This window comes from Heterodontus francisci, chromosome 1, assembly GCF_036365525.1.
Source record: "Heterodontus francisci isolate sHetFra1 chromosome 1, sHetFra1.hap1, whole genome shotgun sequence".
In the NCBI taxonomy this organism is placed as follows: Eukaryota; Metazoa; Chordata; class Chondrichthyes; order Heterodontiformes; family Heterodontidae; genus Heterodontus; species Heterodontus francisci.
Genome location: NC_090371.1, coordinates 35,017,682 through 35,035,524, shown reverse-complemented (window position 1 = coordinate 35,035,524; position 17,843 = coordinate 35,017,682). Strand labels below are relative to the sequence as shown.

At 44.7% G+C, this 17,843-nt stretch overlaps 1 protein-coding gene across 4 annotated transcripts in view; it reads left to right on the top strand.

Moving 5' to 3' along the window:
- The window catches only part of ubox5 (U-box domain containing 5), a 56,207-nt gene extending 40,643 nt beyond the window's left edge, over positions 1–15,564 (top strand). For all 4 annotated transcript variants that reach the window (XM_068028939.1, XM_068028961.1, XM_068028954.1 and 1 more), the window contains exons 3-5: positions 1,618–2,773; positions 12,130–12,258; positions 14,306–15,564. In XM_068028939.1, the coding sequence (XP_067885040.1) occupies positions 1,618–2,773; positions 12,130–12,258; positions 14,306–14,514 (1,494 nt within the window). In that variant the 3' untranslated portion in view covers positions 14,515–15,564. The remainder of the gene's footprint in view (positions 1–1,617; positions 2,774–12,129; positions 12,259–14,305) is intronic.
- The last annotated feature ends 2,279 nt before the right edge of the window (positions 15,565–17,843 follow it).

The following is a 17,843-nucleotide window of genomic DNA, read 5'->3' as shown; positions in this document are numbered from 1 at the left end:
TTTATATCACAACCAGCAAGGGCCCCAACACTGAGCCCTGTGGAACGTCACTGGAAACAGCTTTCCATTCGCAAAAACATCTGTCGACGACTATTTTGTTTTTTTCCTGTCCTTGACTCAATTCTGTATCCAACCTGCCACGTTCTCCTGTATCCCATGGGCTTTCATTTTACTGACCAGCCTGCCCCGCGGGACCTTGTCAAATGCCTTACTAAAATCCATGAGCAGAAGTTTTCTCCAATTAAATATCAGGAAAACAGAAGCCATCGTTTTTGCAACCTTGGGGTTGCATTTGACCCTGAAATAAGCTTCTGACCTCATATTCACACCATCACTAAGACCGTAAATTCCAACTCTGTGAAATCACCCGACCTCACCCTTGTCTCAGCTCATCTACTGCTGAAAATCTCATTCATGCCTTTATTACCTCTCGACATGACTATTCCAACACACTCCTGGCTGGTCTCCCATATTCTACCTTCTGTAAACTTGAACTCTTTTGCCCCTGTCTTAACTGACACCAAGTCCTGTTCCCCTATCATCCCTATGCTCGATGAACTACATTGGCTCCTGGTCAAGCAACATCTTGATTTTAAAATTCTCATCCTTGTTTTCAAATCCCTCCATGGCCTCACCCCTCCCTATCTCTTTCAGCCCCACACCCCGTTGAGATATCTATGCTCCTCTAATTCTGGCCTCTTGAGCATCTCTGATTTTAATCGCTCCATCATTGGTGGCTGTACCTTCAGTTGTCTAGGTCTTAAACTCTGGAATTCCCACCCTACACCTCTCTACCTTGCTTTCCTCCTTTAAGACACTTCTTAAAACCTACCTTTTTGACCAAGCCTTTGGTAATCTGACCTATTTCCTTCTGTGGTTCAGTGTCATATTTTGTTTTATAACATTCCCGTGAAACACCTTGGGATGTTTTATTACGTTAAAGGCGCTATATAAATATAAGTTCTTATTTCTTTCTACCTCGTACTTTTCTAGCTTCTATGGAATTCTATGTAATTTCCCTTAAAGGCATCTAGGCTGTTTGCCTCATGTGGTAGTGTGTTCCATATTCTAACCACTCTCTAAGTTTCTCCTGAATTCATCGATGGATTTATTAGTGACTATTTTATATTTATGGCCTCTAGTTTTGGACTCTCCACTAATGGAATAAACTTCTCATCTACCCTACTCAATTTGACAGACCTATATTATCATTTTTAGTATTTTTTTCTAACTCAGGTTTATCCTTCGTTAAAGGCCATTCATCCATCAGCATTTAAAGTCTCACTGGGTTCTATCCCTCTGCTGCTGAGAGGGAGGTGACCAATTCCCTTCCATATCGCCACCAGCGGCTTCTTTGGCTGGCAACTGACAGGCAAGAATAGGAATCTAGTGATGAAGCTCCCCTTTGTCAGAGAGATGGCACAGACTTTGCCCAGTTCCATGTTCAGTGCTGCTGTAGTTGGGAACTGACTGGAGTGGGATATTGGGCCTGTCCCTTCCTGCAGCCTGGTCCAGCGCAGTGCTGTGCTGATGAATGAATGGAAGAAAGCTTTTATCCATCAGGTGCAAAGTGATAAAAGAGTTCCATCTTTTATTTTCTTGTTACATTTTTCCCAGGTCTGTGCTGACGGCTATGAAGTGAGCAACCTGATATCTGCGGACCCTGTGAAAAGACAATGCGGATTCCGTACTGAATACTTTATCAAACCTCCTATACACATTACCGTTTCATTCCCGTTTAATGTGGAACTGTGTAGGATTGACGTAGGTGTCTCAGCTGGCTTGCAAAGCTCTATGGGATTGGATATTTATACATGTACCACATGTAGTAAGAATGAGAGATGGAATGAAGTTTCCTCACAAAACTCTCAGCTGGCAGGCCAGGCCTTTTCTGACAATGATGTTTTTACATTGGTAGGGAAGGCTGTACTGAAAAACCAAAATAAAGTAACCTTCAGGCACAAAGCCTTTAAGCCCAGGGCTCCTTTTAATGACTTTAATGAGCCTTCTGCTGTGGCCGACAGTACTTTAGTGCAAGATTTGTGGAATAAGGGGCAGTTTTCACTGACAAATATAAATCACCTCAGGATCTGTATCACTTGCGTGTCAGGAGGCAGTTTGCCTTGTTTAAGGAGGGTGGACATCTGGGGACAGCCATCTCGGTCATCCCCTTGTAAAGTTATTGAAAGAGTGTTCACAGTTTATCAGAAATACAAGGCTGGACAATCAATTCCAACAGTCAAGCACGAAAATGTTTCTGTTGCATCAACTAGCAATACACCGAGTGTCAGCCAACAGCCAGTTACTAACGGATCTCCAAAGACTACTGGGAACATTCCAGAAGAATTTCTGGATCCCATCACCTCTGAGCTCATGGTCCTTCCTATGTTGCTTCCGTGCGGTAAAGTGGTTGATCAGAGCACTCTGGAAAAATACAGTCAATGTGAAGCCACATGGGGAAGAGTACCAAATGATCCCTTCACCAGCGTTCCCTTCAGCCGGCATTCCAAGCCAGTCCCTCACTCAACTCTTAAAACAAGGCTGGACTATTTCCTGCTGCACACCACAATACCAGATCGTGCCGTTGTGGGGAGAACTCGTGTTGGATTTGTTGCTTCATCTGCAGTGAAGAGAAAATCAGACTCTGTACAGGATGTAACTACGAATACTGCCTTGGAAGGAATAAGTACTGGCACAAGTGGGAACTCTACTGCTGTGTCAGATTGTGCTGAAAAGAGATTTAAAGCAGAAATGAAAGAACTGCAAGATTTGGGTATAACCATCTTTCATTTTCTCCTTTCTGTCAGTTATTATTTCTCCTAAAGGTTTATGACTAGGGTTCAGTTCCACCAGTGTCAGTTATCCCCCTGCAAGAGACCATTCCTCATGTGTGAGTGTTAAGAAGTTATAGGAACATTGGAATTTCTAGACAAAAGAAGTCCATGTAGTTTGCCTTCCACCATCTTGAGTCACATGATAGAAAGATAATGGAATTGCTGACTAATCATAGCTATCAGTCAATAAATCTAATAAGGAATTTCGGAGAAACCTTTTTACTTGGAGAGTTGTGAGAACTCACTGAGGCGATTAGCATATACGCTTTTAAGGGGAAGTTAGATAAGTACATGAGGGGTGAAAGGAATCAATGGATATATTGATAGAGTGAGATGAAGTAAGATGGAGGAGCATTAACAGCGGCACGGACTAGTTGGGCCAAATTCCCTGTTTCTGTGCTGTAAAATGCTATGTAATTAATCTACAATAGACCCAGACATAAAATGAGGAAAGCCCCAAGTGGTTGAAAAATTTGGAAACCAAAGACACCTGTTAGTTGCAAGTTTGCTCCTCTGACCATTTGTCGTGTCTCAGCTTACTCAGATAGTGTATTTATTAATTTGAGGCCATTGTTGCTGATTTTGATCATGCTGTTACCTCTACTCGTACAGTTTCCAGCAAGCTGTAATCAAGAGTAGCATTCCTGGCTGATTTTATATCTCTCTCCTTAGCATATGGATGCATAGATGCACTTGTAATATCTCTGCCACCACCCTAGCTAGATGAGCTAACTCACCAAAGGTGAGGAATCGTACCTGGTCCCTCCAGATCTGTATGACTTTGTCACATACTAGCCAAGTAGTCAAATGACCTTTTTTTTTGCCCTTTTTATTTAGGTGCTATACCATAAATTCCAATGCTAAAATGTGTATCTTTGATAATCTTGCCTTCACTGCTTGCATTTGTCATACTTCAAAGTGTTGCACTTTGTTACAGATGTAAAACTATATTTTTAAAAAAAGAAAAATGCTGTAATCTTCTGACTGGTAGCCAAAATTTAAAAGCAGGTACACTTGCATTCAAGGAATTATAGAATGATATAACACAGAAGGAGGCCATTTGACCCATCGTGCCTGTGCCAGCTCTTTGGAAGAGCACTCATGCTTAATCTCAACTTTCGGTCTAATCTGCGTAGGTGCCTGGCTGCGCAAGACCAGAACAGTATGTGCACAAGCAGTGGTCCCTTTAAGATGCACAAATGTGTGACTGCGTGGCGATTTTAAAGGGACCGCGCAGTGCAAGAAATGGGCTGTGTATGGCGAAGAAGATAAAAGGGAACATTTGAGTCCCACATCCCCCGCTTTTTGTTTGTAACCGTGTAGGTTCCTCATCCTCAATTTGGATCTTGGAATACAGAGTAGAATCTCTAAAGTATATGCAGGAATAGGGGGACCTGGGGGTGCATGTGCAATGATCTTTGAAGATGACAGGACATATTGAGGCATTGAGTACAAAAGCAGGGAAGTTATGCTGAACCTTTATAAAGCTCTGGTTAGGCCCCAATTGGAGTATTGTGTCCAGTTCTGGTCGTCACACTTTTAGGAAGGGTGTGATGGTCCTTAAGAGGGTGCAGAGGAGATTTACCAGGATGGTTCCAAGGATAGGGGATTTTAGTTACAAGGTCAGGTTGGAAAAGCTAGAGTAGTTCTCCTCAGAACAAAGATGATTTTGAGGGGCAATTTAATACAGGTGTAAAAGATTATGACAGGCTTAGATAAGTTAGACAAAGAAAAGCTGGTCCCATTAACTGATGGTAGAAGGACTAGGGGGCACAGATTGAAGGTTTTGGACAAGGGATGCAGGGGGACTATGAGGAAGAACCTTTTTATGCAGCGAGTGGTAATGACCTCCTCACTGCCCACAAGGGTGATGGAAGCAGAAACAATGACTTCAAAGGGAAATTGGATGGGCACCTAAAGGAAGTAAACTTGCAAGGCGATGTGGATCGAATTAGAATTAGAACATTACAGCGCAGTACAGGCCCTTCGGCCCTCGATGTTGCGCCGACCATCTGACCTACACTATTCCATTTTCATCCATATGTCTATCCAATGACCATTTAAATGCCCTTAAAGTTGGCGAGTCTACTACTGTTGCAGGCAGGGCGTTCCACGCCCCTACTACTCTCTGCGTAAAGAAACTACCTCTGACATCTGTCCTATATCTTTCACCCCTCAACTTAAAGCTATGTCCCCTCGTGTTTGCCATCATCATCCGAGGAAAAAGACTCTCACTATCCACCCTATCTAACCCTCTGATTATCTTGTATGTCTCTATTAAGTCACCTCTCCTCCTCCTTCTCTCTAACGAAAACAACCCCAAGTCCCTCAGCCTTTCCTCGTAAGACCTTCCTTCCATACCAGGCAACATCCTAGTAAATCTCCTCTGCACCCTTTCCAAAGCTTCCACATCCTTCCTATAATGCAGTGACCAGAACTGCACGCAATACTCAAGGTGCGGCCTCACCAGAGTTTTGTTCAGCTGCATCATGACCTCGTGGCTCTGAAACTCGATCCCCCTACTAATAAAAGCTAACACACCAATGCCTTCTTAACAGCCCTATTAACCTGGGTAGCAACTTTCAGGGATTTATGTACCTGGACACCAAGATCTCTCTGCTCATCTACACTACCAAGAATCTTCCCATTAGCCCAGTACTCTGCATTGCTGTTACTCCTTCCAAAGTGAATCACCTCACACTTCTCCGCATTAAACTCCATTTGCCATCTCTCAGCCCAGCTCTGCAGCCTATCTATGTCCCTCTGTACCCTACAACACCCTTCAACACTATCCACAACTCCACCAACCTTCGTGTCATCCGCAAATTTACTAACCCACCCTTCTACACCCTCATCCAGGTCATTTATAAAAATGACAAACAGCAGTGGCCCCAAAACAGAACCTTGCAGTACACCACTAGTAACTAAACTCCAGGATGAACATTTGCCATCAACCACCACCCTCTGTCTTCTTTCAGCTAGCCAATTTCTGATCCAAAGCTCTAAATCACCTTCAACCCCATACTTCCGTATTTTCTGCAATAGCCTACCGTGGGGAACCTTATCAAACGCCTTACTGAAATCCATATACACCACATCCACGGCTTTACCCTCATCCACCTGTTTGGTCACCTTCTCGAAAAACTCAATAAGGTTTGTGAGGCACGACCTACCTTTCACAAAACCGTGCTGACTATCGCAAATGAACTTATTCTTTTCAAGATGATTATAAACCCTGTCTCTTATAACCTTTTCCAACATTTTACCCACAACCGAAGTAAGGCTCACAGGTCTATAATTACCAGGGCTGTCTCTACTCCCCTTCTTGAACAAGGGGACAACATTTGCTATCCTCCAGTCTTCCGGCACTACTCCTGTCGACAATGACGACATAAAGATCAACAACAATGGCTCTGCAATCTCCTCCCTGGCTTCCCAGAGAATCCTAGGATAAATCCCATCTGGCCCAGGGGACTTATCTATTTTCACTCTTTCCAAAATTGCTAACACCTCCTCCTTGTGAATCTCAATCCCATCTAGCCTAGTAGGCTGTATCTCAGTAATCTCCTCGGCAACATTTTCTTTCTCTACTGTAAATACTGACGAAAAATATTCATTTAACGCTTCCCCTATCTCCTCTGATTCCGCACACAACTTCCCACTACTATCCTTGATTGGTCCTAATCTAACTCTAGTCATTCTTTTATTCCTGATATACCTATAGAAAGCCTTAGGGTTTTCTTTGATCCTATCCGCCAATGACTTCTCGTGTCCTCTCCTTGCTCGTCTTAGCCCTCCCTTTAGATCCTTCCTGGCTAGCTTGTAACTCTCAAGCGCCCTAACTGAGCCTTCACGTCTCATCCTAACATAAGCCGCCCTCTTCCTCTTGACAAGCGCTTCAACTTCTTGAGTAAACCACGGCTCCCTCGTTCGACAACTTCCTCCCTGCCTGACAGGTACATACTTATCAAGGACATGCATTAGCTGCTCCTTGAATAAGCTCCACATTTCGTTTGTGCCCATCCCCTGCAGTTTTCTTCCCCATCCTACACATCCTAAATCTTGCCTAATCGCGTCATAATTTCCTTTCCCCCAGCTATAATTCTTGCCCTGCGGTATATACCTGTCCCTGCCCATCGCTAAGGTAAACCTAACCGAATTGTGATCACTATCGCCAAAGTGCTCACCTACATCTAAATCGAACACCTGGCCGGGTTCATTACCCAGTACCAAATCCAATGTGGCATCGCCCCTGGTTGGCCTGTCCACATACTGTGTCAGAAAACCCTCCTGCACACACTGGACAAAAACAGACCCATCTAAAGTACTCGAACTATAGTATTTCCAGTCAATATTTGGAAAGTTAAAGTCCCCCATAACCACTACCCTGTTACTCTCGCTCCTGTCGAGAATCATCTTCGCTATCCTTTCCTCTACATCTCTGGAACTATTCGGAGGTCTATAGAAAACTCCCAACAGGGTGACCTCTCCTCTCCTGTTTCTAACCTCGGCCCATACTACCTCAGTAGACGAGTCCTCAAACGTCCTTTCTGCCGCTGTAATACTTTCCTTGATTAACAATGCCACACCCCCCCCTCTTTTACCCTCTTCTCTGTTCTTACTGAAACATCTAAATCCCGGAACCTGCAACATCCATTCCTGCCCCTGCTCTACCCATGTCTCTGAAATGGCCACAACATCAGGATCCCAGGTACCAACCCATGCTGCAAGCTCACCCACCTTATTCCGGATGCTCCTGGCGTTGAAATAGACACACTTTAAACCAAGTTCTTGCTTGCCAGTGCCCTCTTGCGTCCCTGTAACCTTATCCCCTACCTCTCTACTCTCAACAGCCTGTACACTAGAACTACAATTTAGGTTCCCATTCCCCTGCTGATTTAGTTTAAACCCCCCTGAAGAGCACTAACAAATCTCCCCCCCAGGATATTGGTACCCCTCTGGTTCAGGTGAAGACCATCCTGTTTGTAGAGGTCCCACCTACCCCAGAAAGAGCCCCAATTATCCAGGAAACCAAAACCCTCCCTCCTACACCATCCCTGCAGCCACGTGTTCAACTCCTCTCTCTCCCTATTCCTCTCTTCGCTAGCACGTGGCACGGGCAACAACCCAGAGATAACAACTCTGGTTGTTCTCGCTCAAAGCTTCCACCCTAGCTCCCTGAATTTCTGCCTTAAATCCCCATCTCTCTTCCTACCTATGTCGTTGGTGCCTATGTGGACCACGACTTGGGGGTGCTCCCCCTCCCCCTTAAGGATCCCAAAAACACGATCAGAGACATCACGTACCCTGGCACCTGGGAGGCAACACACCAACCGTGAGTCTCTCTCGTTCCCACAGAACCTCCTATCTGTTCCCCTAACTATGGAGTCCCCAATGACTAATGCTCTGCTCCTCTTCCCCTTTCCCTTCTGAGCAACAGGGACAGACTCTGTGCCAGAGACCTGCACCCCATTGCTTACCCCTGGTAAGTCGTCCCCCTCAACAGTATCCAAAACGGTATACCTGTTGTTGAGGGAAACGGCCACAGGGGATCCCTGCACTGCCTGCTGGTTCCCTTTCCTTCCCCTGACTGTAACCCATCTACCTACTTCTTTTACCTGAGGTGTGACTGCCTCCCTATAACTCCTGTCAATAATCCCCTCCGCCTTCCGAATGATCCGAAGTTCATCCAGCTCCAGCTCCAGTTCCCTAACGCGGTCTGCGAGGAGCTGGAGTTGGGTGCACTTCCCGCAGATGCAGTCAGCAGGGACACTCTTGGCGACCCCTACCTCCCACATTCTGCAGGAGGAACATACAACTGCCTTTACCTCCATTCCCACTATTCTAGATTCCCAACAAATCTACTGAAAAACCAAACGAAAAAAAAAAGTCAAAACTTGTTCGCTTAGCAATCCAACGGACTGAACTTTTTAAATAAAAAGCTTACCTTATCAACACACCAGAGTCCTTTTTTTTTTTGGTTAGAGGAGGAGGGTGGGTGGGAGACACTACACGTGTAGTGTCTCGGGTACTGCCACTGCCCAAATAAATAGTTTTCCCTTACCCAGCAGTCCCCTGGTCCTCCGAAACAAAAGGGGATTAACTTGTAACTTACACTGAAATTGACCGCTCAGCTGTAAGTTCGCTCCGCACCTCGTTCTGTCAAAGCTGCTCCTTGCAAAAAGAAAAAGATTTTAAAACTGCCCAAATAAATAGTTTTCCCTTACCCAGCAGTCCCCTGGTCCTCCGAAACAAAAGGGGATTAACTTGTAACTTACACTGAAATTGACCTCTCAGCTGTAAGTTCGCTCCGCACCTCGTTCTGGTGGGAGTGAGACTGACTGGATAGCTCCGTGAAGAGCTGGCATGGACTCGATGGGCCGAATAGCCTCCTAGTGTGCTATAAATTACTGTGACTCCTCAAGTACCTGTCCAATTCCCTTTAAAATTATTTATGGAATTGACTTCCACTACCTTTTCAGTTCGTGTTCCAACTCCTGGCAACTGAGTGAAAAAAATTCTCCTCCTCTCCCCTCTAGAACTTTTGCCAATGATTTTAATTTTATGACCTGATTATTGTCCCACTTGCCATAGGGAATAGTTTTCCTCTGTCTATTCTATCAAACTCATGAGAAGATGGTGATGAGCCGCCTTCTTGAACTGCTGCACTCCACAGTGCTGTTAAGCAGGGATTTCCAAGATTTTGACCCAGCAACAGTGAAGGAACAGTGATATAATTCCAAGTCAGGATTGTGTGTGGCTTGGAGGGGAACTTGCAGGTGGTGGTGTTCCCATGCAGCTGCTTCCCTTGTTCTTCTAGGTGGTAGAGGTCGCAAGTTTGGAAGGTAGTGTCATAGGAACCTTGGTGTGTTGCTGCAGCGAATCTTGTAGATGGTGCACACTGCTGCCACGGTGTGCTGGTGGTGAAAGAAATGAATGTTCAAGGTGATGAATGGGGTACCAATCAAGCGGGTTGCTTTCTCCTGGATGATGTCGAGATTTGTGAGTGTTGTTGGAGCTGTACTCATAGAGTCATAGAGTAATTTACAGCACAGAAGAAGATTCAGTATAACTTTCCTGCATTTGTACTCCACAACCAAAGGATCATCATCCGCCATTTTCGCCACCTCCAGCATGATGGCACCGCCAAACACATCTTCTCCCCTCCCCTGCCCAGTCAGCATTCCGTAGGGACCGTTCCCTCCACGACAGTCTGGTCCACTCCATCACCTCCGACACCTCGTCCCCTTCCCATGCAGTCGCAGGAGCTATAATACCTGCCCTTTTACCACCTCTCTCCTCACTATCCAAGGCCCCAGACACTCCTTCCAGGTGAAGCAGCGATTTACTTGTACTGCGGGTGGCACAGTGGCGCTGTGGTTAGCACCGTAGCCTCACAGCTCCAGCGACCCGGGTTCAGTTCTGGGTACTACCTGAGCGGAGTTTGCAAATTCTCCCTGTGACTGCGTGGGTTTCCACCGGGTGCTCCGGTTTCCTCCCACAGCCAAAGACTTGCAGGTTGCTAGGTATATTGGCCATTGTAAATTGCCCCTAGTATAGGTAGATGGTAGGAGAATTAAGAGAAGGTAGGGGACATGGGATTAATGTAGGATTAGTATAAAAGGGTGGTTGATGGTCGGCACAGACTCGATGGGCCGAAGGGCCTGTTTCAGTGCTGTATCTCTCTATGACTCTGACTCTACTTTCAATTTAGTATACTGTATTTACTGTGTTCACAATGCGGTCTCCTTTACATTGGGGAGAGAAAATGCAGATTGGGTGATCACTTTGCTGAACACCTCCGCTCAGTCTGCAAGCATGAATCCGAACTTCCAGTTGCTTGCCATTTTAGTTCACCACCATGCTCTCATGCCCATATTTTTATCCTCGGCCTACTGCAATGTTCCAGTGAAGCTCAATGCAAGCTTGAGGAACTGCACCTCACCTTCCGATTAGGCACTGTACAGCCTTCTGGACTCAATATTATATATTTTCTTTTTATTATTTCTTTTTTAACAATCTGGCAGTCTTAAACTTGTTTCTCATGTTTTTGCTTTCGGACAGAGCTGTTCATTATTCTACTGTTAACACTCTCTCTGGACTCATGTTTTGTCTTTTATTACAACTATTTAGCACTCCATTTGCATTCTGTTCCATAACATCTCTGTCATTTAATCTCTCCCCCCTCCATCCTATCATAGTCCTTCCTTGTTGTTCTTCCCCCCCCCCCCCCCCCCCCCCGGCAAACCCCCCCCCGCCCCCCCACCTCACTTGTTCAAAGACTGTTACATTTCTAACTTTGCGAGTTCTGATGAAGGGTCACAGACCAGAAACGTTAACTCTGTTTCTCTCTACACAGAGGCTGCCAGACCTGCTGAGCATTTCTGGCACTTTCTCATTTCGAGATCCCGTAACCACTCTCTTATTATGTCCTGCCACCTTCCAAGATCGATGCACATGCACCCCCACGTCCTCTGTTCCTGCACAGTTTTCAGAACTGTGCCATTAAGTATACATTGCCTCGCCCTATTCCTTTTGCCAAAATGCATCACCTCACACTTGTCAATATTAAATTCCATCTACCACCTGTCTACCCATTCTGCTAGCTTACCTATGCCCTTTTGCAGGCTGTTTGTATCATCCTCAATGTTTCCCACACCACCAAGTTTGGTGTCAATGGCAAATTTTGAGATTCTGCTCTGTATTCCAAGATCCAAGTAATTTATATATAGTAAAAGAAGCAGTGGTCCTAGCACTGATCCTTGGGGAACATCACTGTCTACCATTCTCCAGTCTGAAAAACAACCATTTGCTGTGACTCACTGTTTTCTGTCCATAAGCCAATTTTTTTATCCAATTGGACACTGGCCCTCCTATTCCATGAGCCTCAATTTTGGTACCTTATCTTAAAATCTATATAAACAACATCCACTGCATTCCCTTCATTAACCACCTCTGTTACTTCATCAAAACATTCAGGCAAGTGGACACAATTCCATCACACTTCTGGCTTGTGCTTTGTAGATGGTGAACAGGCTTTGAGTAGTCAGGAGGTGAGTTACTCACCACAGAATTCCCAGCCTCTGACCTGTTTTTGTAGCCACAGTATTTATATGACTGGTCCTGTTTCTGGTCAATGATAACAGCCAAGACGTTGATGGATTCAGTGATGGTAAAGCCATTGAACATCAAGGGAAGATGGTTAGAATCTCCCTTGTTGGAGATGGTCATTGCCTAGCAATGGTGTGGATGTTACTTGTGTCTCAGTGATCTGCTTTTTGTTTGTGCTTGACAGGTACTGCTTCACATGAACAGAGGTTATCACAAAGTCTGGACAACGCCCTGGCTTCTGCCTTGAGTACTTTCCCATCATTCACTGCCAGGCAAAGCCAAGACAAAACACAGTCGGCAGTTGGCAGCAGAGGTACCATATATGAACAGTGGCTCTGAGCTAGTTTGTAATGCTATAACAAAAACAACTCATACTCACATAACATCTTTAATGTGGTAGTCTAATGTATGAGGGTGTGCTACTTGATTGTAGGTGTCGTCTTTTGGATGAGACATTAAACCTAGCTACTTGTTTGGGTGGATTTGACGTACAGCAAATTCTCCTGGTGTCCTGGCCAACATTCCTCCCTCAAATAGCAGCAGCATAAACTGATTATCTGTGCATTTATCTGTAGCAGCTTGTGTGCCACTTGGCTTCTTCATTTGCTTGCATAACACTGGTGACTACTGTTACGACTGGGTGAGGAAGGGGTCTCAGACTCCCCTTTGCCCCTTTCCTGGTTTGACTGTAACAGGGTTTATCTTTTAAAACAGTGATTTTAGTTTACCCCCTCAGTGAGCCCTTTGCTCACTGCACTCCAATTATAATTGCAAATGAACCAATCAGACAGGTTTTCTTAGGTTTAAACAAGAAAAATGTAAGTTTATTAGCCTTACCGCTCTAACTCGGTTAAAATTACTCAAATACGTGACGGAACCACGCTGGTATGCATACGAGAGAAACACACGCATAGATACAGAGGGGAGGAAAGAATTGGGGGGGGGCGGGCAGTTGAAGTAGAATTCGTAATAAAGAAAATTCAGTTACTGGGTGGAAATGTCCTTGATAAAAGCTGAAGTCTTGGAGTTCTCGCTGGGGCCCAGTGCACAATTTCCAACTTGCTTCTCTGGTACCAGAAGGTTGAAGAAGTGCTCTGTCTTGAGGCTGAAGATGCTACCATGGATCCCTGGGACTTTGCTGGAGAGAGAGACAGGGAGAGATCTTCCTTCTCTTTTGTCTTCAAATTGCAGTCTGTTACCTTTCTGTGTGGCACAATTCAAACAGTCCCTAGTTTGGCCAGCAGATAAGTCATGTGACCATCTCTTTGTTTGAAATAGCAACTTCTTAGAGGGTTGCTGGACTTCAGAGTCTCCCAAACACCCTGTAGGGGATGGGAGAGGGGGAAGTGGAGTGCTGGGTTTTACACAGGCAAGATGTGGGTCATTCACTGTTGCCCAGACTAATCTTGTTAATTGAATCAGTGAGCACTTCCATTGTGTCTCTACTCAACTGTCTGTCAGAATGCAAATGTGCAACCATGTTTTCAGCTCTGTGGTTCTTTTAAACAAGTTATGTTCAATGTCCAGTAAAAAGTTCAAGTATGATTTCACATGAAATTAATATGTTGGCAGGCGTGATTTCTGTCACACTACACTTAAAAGTACTTCCTTAATTGTAGTACTTTGGGTGTCCTGAGGACTTGATAAGGCATTATATAAATGGAAGTTCACCAGATAAACAGGGCTGAACAATTTCAGAAAGCTTTTCAATGAAAGTGGCAAGATCATGAAATCAGTAGTCCTCCAGCAAGGAACAGCCTTGAGAACCGGAGTGGAAAGCAGCAAAGAGACAAAAGAATACAGTGAAAATCACAGTGACAGGTGTGAAACTCTTGGCTGCAAAGTGCATTTTTATGTCTCCATTAAGAAGCAAGTGCCCCAATTCCATCGAATAAGATGGTATATTGTTTAGCAGTTTGTCTACATTTAGAATTTGAAAGGCAGTTTTTAAAGGAGGAATTTATTAACTAAGTGAATAAACTCTGAACTGCAGATGTGCTTTAGAAAAAATGGATTGATCTGAATTATGAATTGTGTTATGACTATTAGAGCAGATAACTCAGTAAAGATTGTGTTCCGCAGAATTAAATTGAGAATCGATTTCCTTTCAATGGAGTAAGTTGAAGTATTTCTGTTGGAACTTACTGTTGAATTTTACTAAGATAATTAACTTTCCATACCTGTTTAAATGTCCTTCTGCTAAACTAGCCTCAGTATAAAGATATCATTGCTGATTGCATTTCAATTTGCGAGAGAGACTACAATCGAATGGGAAAGGAATGCTACCTGCTGAAATCATGTTTGGTGCAACATAATCTTTGAAATGCTTTAAAGATAATGTATTGCCTTTCTGTCCACAGAGTGGGATCGAGTTAGTTCTGATGAAGTGTGCAGCTGCTGCAACAAGACATTTTCCGCCTACTCCAAGAACCTGGTTGTGTACAGATTGCTGTGTGGGCATCTGATCTGCAGGTCGTGTTTATCAGAGCGACAGAAATCTTCAGCACTCTCCTGTTTGAAATGCAGCAGGACAATCTGTACTAGTGATGTGGTGCGGGTCCATTTTTAAACTCCTGAAACTTGAGCTGCTGAGTGCATCAGGCAAATGCCTTAAATGCTGTTCATTTAAAAAAGAACTTAATCTGTATTCCAATAGAGCTAGCAAAATCAAAGAGCAGGAAATGGCATTTAAATATAAATTTTGCTGATATTTGAATTGCATTATTTACCATATTGATATACTATAGCAGATTTCAAGTGCAGTGTTGACTGGGAGCACACTTGAGAATACATCAATATTGTAGGGTAGTTGTTAAGGTGCTAACTTCACAATGCAGGCTGGAATTTTGGTTCCTGGCTGGATTAAACAACGCAAAGCATCTCTCCTCAGAAGAGTAAGAATCCCAAACAATAAGAGGGAATTAAAAGCCAGCAAAGCATTCTTAAAAGCCACAAGCAAATTTTGAGGAATTAATGAACACAATCTCAACCCTAATATTGTATTAGTACTTTTAAATTCTAACAGCCAAGCAGTATTCAGAGCTGCCTCAGGTCTGTCTGCCTGTTTGATTGGTCTGTCAACTCAGTAAATGACTGGCCCTCATCCAAAACCTGTGTTCACCAGCCAAGAGGTAAATCAGTCCTAATGTCCCTTGGTTATTTTGGTTACTGAGAGCTAAAGTGTATTTGGTATTTCTAAGATTGGTTCCTCCTTTTCTGTCCTGGAGCTTACAAGTAAAACATTTATTGATAGGTTTCAATAAGCGAAATAAAAAAATACAGTGACTTGAACCAGTGACAGTAAAGTTGTGGGAGATAGGTACAATGCTTTCCATTTACCTCATTTTAAGGGGATATTAGGGGTTTATTTTTGTGAAATAACTCATGCCTGGATGGAATCCATTAGTAACGATTGACTTGTTGCCATCTTAATACCAAACCTAACATTAAAAAGAGCAGTTCTGTTAACTATCATTTTGTGTTATAATTCCTGTAAATAAATACATGACCTTTCTCTGTACAATCTTTATTATTTGCACATGAGACTGGAAAGTGTACTTTTCTTTTGAATGTTGCAGATTGTACTGAAAAGCCTTGAAATAAAACTCTCAGAATCAAATCTATGTTTGTAAATTACTTTGTCAGGTATTATTAGCATCTGTGGAACATATTTTTTATTAATATGAGACCTAGCTGTAGACCCAAGACTCAATGCAGGACAGCACCAAGCTTGAGAAGGTGGGATGTTGGAAGTAGTAGTGGTTAGATGTCATCAATTTGGGTTTTACAAGCTTGTAGATTGGAGGAAGATGTGAAGACACATTTATAGATGTGGTCACCCCACAGCTTAAGAGTATGTGGGCAGAGACGGAATGGGTGACCACCAGACAGACCAGAAGAAGCAGGCAGATAATGAAGGAGACCTCTGAATGTATCTCCCTCTCCAACCGATATTCAATTCTGAATACTGAGAGAAACGATGGTTCATCTGGGGAGTGCAGCCAAGGCTATGGCACCAAGGGTGGCTCAGCTGTACGGGGGGGTACAAGGAAGACTGGAAGAGCAATAATGATAGGAAATTCAATAGTCAGGGGAACAGACAGGTGTTTCTGTGGCCACAGACGTGAATCCAGAATGGTGTGTTGCCTCCCTGGTGCCAAGGTTAAGGATGTCACTGAACGGCTGCAGAGCACCCTGAGGGGGGAGAGTGAACAGCCAGCCATCGTGATCCACATTGGCACCAACGACATAGGAGGAAGAGAGATGTGGTCCTGCAAAAAGGGTTTAGTGAGCTAGGTAAGAAATTAGCAAGCAGGATCTCAAAAGTAGCAATTTCCGGATTACTCCCAGTATCACACGCAAGTGAGTATAGAAATAGGATAGTGCCGATGAATGCATGGCTAGAAAGATGGTGCAGGAGCGAGGGCTTTAGATTTCCTGCACACTGGGACCTGTATAAGTCCAGACAGGTTGCACCTGAACAAATTTTCTTGCGGGGTAATTTGCTCGTGCTTTTGGGGAGGGTTTAAACTAACTTGACAGGTGTGTGGGAACCAGGACATAATACAAGAGTGCACAGAGAATTGGAAGCGACAGCAGTCGAGTCGGAAATAACAAAGTATTTTGTGGGGCCAAAGTGAGAGTGTTGGACAGTACTGGAGAAGGGAGCAGTTCCACATTAGATGAGAGTGGACTGAGAAGGACTAAGAGGAATGCAAAGAATGCATGTGTGTAAAAGCACAATGTGTGGTGAATAGGATTGGTGCGATACGAACACAAACAGCAGTATGAGAATATGATGTAGTGGCAATAACGGAAACGTGGCTTAAGAATGGCGAGGACTGGGTGCTTAATATACAAGGATATAGAGGCTGGGATTTTATGTCGGGGTAGAGACCCCACCCACTGGCTTAAAAGTCAGGGGCGAGCCCACCTCTGCCGGGCCTGGGAGCCATGTAGAGATTTTACATGGCCCAGGCCCTTAATTGGCCTCAGGCAGGACTTCTGCCCCTCTAAGGCAGGAAGTCCTTCCTCCAGGAGCCGCTGGCCAATCAGCAGGCTAGCAGCTCCTCAGTCCCAGCAGCACTGCTGGGACTGCACCCAGCTTCAGGAGGATCGTGGACACCAGCGCCGAAAAAGGTATGTGGCTTTTTGGACCTTGCCGAGGATAATTGGCTGGGACCCGGCGAGGGGGGTGGGCTCAACCAGGTGGGTGGCAGGAGGTGGTGGAGGGGTCCTCCGTGGGGCACAGGGTATCCGAACAGGAGGGCCTGCCTCTTGGGCCGGCAAGGGGGCCGCCTGGTATTGCTGGGTGGCCTCCACACCTGACAAAGTGCCTGCCCGCCACTGGTAATGTACGAGCGGTGATGAGAAAAGGCCCTTAAGTGGCAATTAATTACGAGCAGAGAGATCCACCATTGACATGCTGTTCTCCCTTTGCCAGCTACAGGAGAAATGCCGTGAACAACAGATGCCCCTCTACGTTGCTTTCATTCATCTCACCAAAGCCTTTGACCTCATCAGCAGACATGGTCTCTTCAGACTACTAGAAAAGATCGGATGTCCACCAAAGCTACTAAGTATCATCACCTCATTCCATGATAATATGAAAGGCACAATTCAGCATAGCGGTGCCTCATCAGACCCCTTTCCTATCCTGTGTGGTGTGAAACGGCTGTGTTCTCGCACCTGCACTGCTTGGGGTCGTCTTCTCCCCGCTGCTCTCACATGCATTCAAGTCTTCAGAAGAAGGAATTTTCCTCCACACAAGATCAGGTGGCAAATTGTTCAACCTTGCCCGTCTAAGAGCGAAGACCAAAGTACGGAAAGTCCTTATCAGGGAACTCCTCTTTGCTGATGATGCTGCATTAACATCCCACACTGTAGAGTGTCTGCAGA